Consider the following 5845-nt stretch of genomic DNA (forward strand, 5'->3'; position numbering starts at 1 on the left):
ACTGGTCCATCTGTATCCATCATGTAAGCGTTTGTACAATTTCGCCTCCGAAGTCTATCACTCTTAGAGCTGACCCAAATGTTCGAACACTTCTCCTACTTATACTCACTAACAAACCCCAAAACACACATTTTCACCAAGAGAGACGTGCTATTATTTCGTGTAGATTTCTTGGAACAGTGGTACAAGCCTGGCTGCAGCAAAGAAGTGAATATGGCGTCTGGTTGCTTAGCGCTGGCTCAATCTTATTAGCTGTGTCGCTGCACTGATCAACCATCGAAGCAGCTGTTGCTAACTCTAATTCCAGTAATACATTGTCTTCACTGAATATTCTATAAACATGTCGGACTCCGAGGAAGAGAGTCAAGACCGACAGCTGAAAATTGTGGTAATCGGGGACGGAGCGTCTGGAAAGGTAGGGGGATTTTCAGATTTGAGAATGATGGTTTAGCTAGCTTGCATAGCTGACGTTGCTAGCTTGCATTGCTAACGCACATAATCAAGTTGATATTAATTGCTAGCCAACTTTGCAGGTCGTCGTTGTTTAGTAAATTACCTGGTTTTTGTTTGTTAAATACAAGATTAAGGACACCGATGGGGAAGGAAGACCCATTCTTAATCAGATACGTTTACAGAGTCCCCATCCTTTAGCAGCTACTAATGACAACAGACCATGACAACTTGTAGCGTTGCTGCCTTGTTATCGATGCGTCAAGTGAGTAGTTTCAGAAAACCTGAGGTCCTGCTAACCACAACAGTGACACAGAACATCGAGTTTATGAGTTAGTCAAAGATAGGCAGGACTGTCAGCTCTGTCGCCTCTTATTTCATGGGCGCTCGGGTCCCAGTTTTGCTGACATTAGTTGGAAAGTGTGACATTAGAAAGTAGATTACCATTACAGCTAGACTGAGCGTGTATGTCATGCAGCGTTTAATTAATTGGTCGATTTTCTTAATTGTGGTGGGCTAGATGTTATTACGTTATTGTCTGCGGCAATCCCCATGGCAATGTCTACGTTAGGTCGGTTATTTGTTGAAGGGGGTCTCCATAGAGCTAGTACGGGAATAGCTGACTAAGCTAATTTGATACATTCTGCACCTCCGCTGACAGGGCAACATCCATGAACATTAGGCGACTTTTGTATCTTAAGCAGTATGGTTTCCTGATGTGACCACAGGTAGTTCTAAGCTACATTTGTAGCTAAGTAAATGCCTTTGATATCTGCTCCATGGTTACGTGATATTGAGTTGTAGAGTGATACCTTTACCTTTGATACTCACACCATAACAGACAGATTAACTGAAATGGCCTACAGTATAGGCTACTTTTGGTGTTCATGGTTCATGCCCCCCCCCCCCCCCCCCCCCACACACACACACTTGCATTTGAAAAGCTTGCTTTGTGAGGGTTAGGTCTTCATGAAACTAGAGGTTAAGGCTTGTAAAGCTATTTAGAAGTATGGCTTTTTCTGCAGTTGCTAACTAGATGAAAAGAATCATTCATATTTCTTTTCATATTCACAATCATATTGTGGTCATAGAGTTGCTCAAATAAAGTGCATGAATATTTGATGTTTTTGTCTTGAAACTTTGTAGAAATAGGAAATAGAGTGTGAATCTCCTGCCTTACTGTATGTGAACCACCTGTCCTAGACACCTGTTGATGACTGCAGTTACTCTTCTTTTTAAGGCAGCAGTGTGGGATGCAAAGACAGTTAGAATACAGGCCTATGATTTAGCTTTGCCTGCTTTTGGATGGACCCTAATGTAGATGATGATGACCGTGTGAGCGGTGGATTTTCTTGTCTGACTCTTCAACGTTTTGTTGATCTCTTATGGTCATCTCTGTGATCGACGAGGGGGATTAAGTTAATGTATTTTGAATGGGTATTTATATAGGCCTGTGCCATTTCTAAGGTAATACTGTGTGTTTAATTCTGGCTTGAATCCTTTCTTGAGTAACGGCCTTCTAAACCTATTAATTGTACCTGGGCTTTAATCCATAGAGCAGGACGGATTTTCCTCTTGGCGGTACAGTTGTTGTAGGATAGTATTAATCTGGGATAAAGCCAACATAGTAGTCTTAAAGACAGACATTTTATACTTAGGTTTGTATTACTGGGTGAATATTGTGAACTAGGTATGGCCCGTGGTTTATCAGATCTTTTCCTTAAAATTATGTTATTATTTATCAGAGTGCTTCCATTGCACTCAGAATAATTTATCATGTTGACTGTGATTCTATCTTTATAACAGTTAGTATGTAGTATGTAGTTAGTATGTAGGTATTTTGTAAGCAAGATCTACCTGTTTGGTCAGAGTAGGTGGCTAACATCTCTTGAAAAACAGCTATACTGTATTTTTTTTGAATAACTGGTGAAGATTGCATTATTTCTTGGCGATGTTGTGACTACATTATGTGTTGGGTAGACCTTCTTGTGTTAATGTTTTAATATCCATTTTTTTAAGAATATTTTGGGGGGGCTTTTTATGCCTTTAATCAGATAGGACAGTATAGAGAGAAACAGGAAGTGAATGGGAGAGAGAGTTGGGGTGGGATCCGGAAGGGACCATGGGGAGGGAATCTAACCCGGGTCGCCGGCGTGTGGTACAGGTGCCCCAGCCAGTCGCGCCACGGCTGGAGTCTTAACATCCATTTTTAACCCTTTTTGATCTCCAAGGGGCTATTGTTTTGCCACTTTTTTGTCACCAAAACTTATTTTTCTTTTTTTACTGTACATATGTTTTTCTTGACAGTTTTTTTCCCTACCATTTGTCCACTTTACAAAAGTGCAGGGCTTGACAGGGAGGCTGTGGTGTGGCTCCCCAGCAGCATCTCTTTGTATGAAACAGTAGGAACCATCTTCAGGCTGCTCTAATGGGCTTATTATATATTATATAATATATATATATAACAGTAGGAACCATCTTCAGGCTGCTCTAATGGGCTTGACCCTGATCCAGAGAGCACACTCCTTTTAACCAAGCATGCACCAATATAAGGCTCTGCATGAAATTAAACATGCCCCAATATGCTCCCATTAAAAAGACCACAGTACTATGATATCTATGTGCTCCATAGGCTGCCTAGTAAATTAAATGGCAACGGCAGCGGTGTGCGTCAGTGTTAATGGCAGTGCACCACTGAACTGGGAGTGAGGTATGTTGACTGTTGACTGGCATGGCACAGGCTGCCTTTCTGATTAGAACATTTCTGGAGTGACCGAGATGTTTGCATAATTACAAGCTATTATAATTCTTATGACATTGTTTATACACTCAGAAGAGGGTTTTGCAAGAGCGTCCTCAGTCTAAGGTCGCATTAAACAGCTTGAGATTTATGTCAATATTTTCATGATCTTTGAGAGTGGAAAGAGGAGTATCACTAAAGACTGTCATTGCCTTTGAGCTGTAAGCCCAGTCATTCCTCTCTCTGACCACACGATTGAATTGAATGGCTAAGTTATATGCTAGTTTAATTATTAGCCTATATATTTTACTTGTACAACGCATAGGATTTTGCAATCTATCTAGGCCTAAACATGTAATCTAAATGGAAATAAATTTGATTTGGCTAAATAAATGTGTTAATTGTGTTTTGCACACAGAATTTAGCGGGAAGGCTGAAGGATTCTGTAATTTGATTCTGCATCTAGGCCAGTTCCAGAGCTTGTTTTTAAATCACACCATGAAGTAGGAAGAGCCGTTTTGGGGTATTCCACTGCGTCCATCAAAACCAGCTTAGCCCTATCTCTTGTGAGCCATGTTTAGCAAAGCAGAGAAGGTTGTCATGACAATGCAGAGCTGTTTCCTTTTGAATGGCTCTTGAAACCCCCCAATGATCAAGTGTGAACACACTGCATCTCTCTCAAGTGCTTTTTGACTTGTTCTGCACTGAGAGTTTCTGTTTAAATGCTCCTCCGAAGACGGTCAGACCACACAGTGAAGCAAACAAAAATGAATGCATTCGAATTAATTCGAAGAAATAATGAACACAATGAAGTATAATTTATTTCCCTGTTAAATTAAGAAAAAAAAGCACACACCCGTGCACACACACATGCTCAGTCTCCTTTCTCTGACACATTAACACACACACACACACACACACACACACACACACACACACACACACACACACACACACACACACACACACACACAGACATGTCTTTCTCTGACACAGTACATTAACACTACCTCCCCCCATCTTTCTCCACTGCTACCAGGTGTCAGCTCAGTAGTTTGAATACTTTACCTGCTTGTCTGTGTCCGGCTGGGCTGGGGTGGGGAACTGACCCCCCCAATCTAAACGGACCCTGTGACTGACAACTTGTCTGTAATTTCCCCCCTTATTAATGTGAATTTGCTCTGCAAATTGCAATGGGATCAGTTTGTCTTGGCCCATGTGGCGGGCCCTAATCCCGCCTGTGGTTGTCCATTTACAGAGCGCCCGCACCAGTTTATGAAAGACTGTCCACTATGCGAAGTGGAAGCCTTCAAAACTAGCCTGTATCCCCGACGGTGGGTGAGAAACGCGGCGGCTGTGCAGCTCCTGTCCTTAAGACGTACAGAATTAATGTGTCAAACTGCAGGGTGATGAGAAACTTTGCAGCCGTTATTTGTGAATGTAATTTTTCTTGTTGTATGTGGCCTAGCCTATGAAAATGATGTGATATTAAAAACTTTTAGAATAGGCTTTGAGAATTAACCTCAGATGGTGGGAATTAATGATACTGAGGCAGTGAAATAGTTTCAGTCTGCACAAAAGCCTACTCTAATGAAAGCAATTACTATGTGTAAAATATTATACATGAATGTTGATAACTGACCGTTATCCTCCACTATAATTGAAATAAAACAATTCAAGTGATTTGTTTTTTAAATTATTTTATTAAAATGCATCACTGCTGTCCCTAGCATGTGACTGCAGACCCTAAATTGGTGTAGCTGTTTGTCCTCTTGCTCACAATTGGCCATCGGCCTTTCCAACGAAAACGGCTGGCTTGTTTTCTGCGTCCCCCGCATTCCTCAGGATGCCGCCTCCTTTTCAGCGGTGACCCCAAGTCGCTCCTTCTCCTCTCTCTCCCCCTCTGGAGAGCAAGCCCGGGATTACGCCAGCGTTTACATGCCCTGCTTGCTTCCAGTTGTGTTGTGAAAAAAGAGAAGGAGTGAGAGGAGAGATGACTATGAAAAGGCAAGAGGGGAAAGCCAGAGCTACTGGAACGCCAAGACAAATGCATCGCTCAGCCAGAGCGAGCATGTGGAATAGCTTTTTGCTGTCCAGGCGAGTTATCCTGGTGTTGTTAAAAATTGTTTGGGCTACCAAGATGGCCGCACCTCTCCCTGTTGCGTCAGTGACCTCTGGGCTTTTTTTCCTTCCGCAACCTTGTCCGTCTTGTTTTTCGTTTTTCATCAGCCGTGATGTCTGCCTGCACAGGCCGATGCGTTTTCCAGTAAACGTACAGCGAGTACTTTGTTAATCACAGATTAACGATCTGTATTGATGTTGTCAGGAACTAGGCCTACTATTTTGTTGTGACTTCTGGTGTCTTTCTGAGGGGGGTGGGAATTAAGAAGCATCCCTTTGATTTTTTACTACATTCCATCCCATGTGCTTGTGGCAGATTGCATTAAATGTTATGGTGTTTAATGGAAGATGGAAGTATTGTCTGTCTTTACCTCATTGCTCTTGTTCGCTGTGGCTTTTATGTGAACATTACCTGTCACTAGATGATACCAGTTTTTTTGGTTGCAGCTTCAGCTTAACGTAATTTTTCTGGTTGTGCGGGCAGACCCTGTGTGTCAGTTTTTCTCAGTGTTTATGCAAGCGTACCATTCTAAA

General features: G+C 42.1%; 1 protein-coding gene across 1 annotated transcript in view; it reads left to right on the top strand.

Annotated features, from left to right (window-relative positions):
* rab28 (RAB28, member RAS oncogene family) overlaps positions 1-5845 on the top strand; it is a 33965-nt gene continuing 28120 nt past the window's right edge. The window contains exon 1 of the mRNA XM_062549646.1: positions 1-415. Coding sequence (XP_062405630.1) covers positions 341-415 — 75 coding nt within the window. The 5' untranslated portion in view covers positions 1-340. The remainder of the gene's footprint in view (positions 416-5845) is intronic.

Source organism: Sardina pilchardus, chromosome 11 (assembly GCF_963854185.1).
Source record: "Sardina pilchardus chromosome 11, fSarPil1.1, whole genome shotgun sequence".
NCBI lineage: Eukaryota > Metazoa > Chordata > Actinopteri > Clupeiformes > Clupeidae > Sardina > Sardina pilchardus.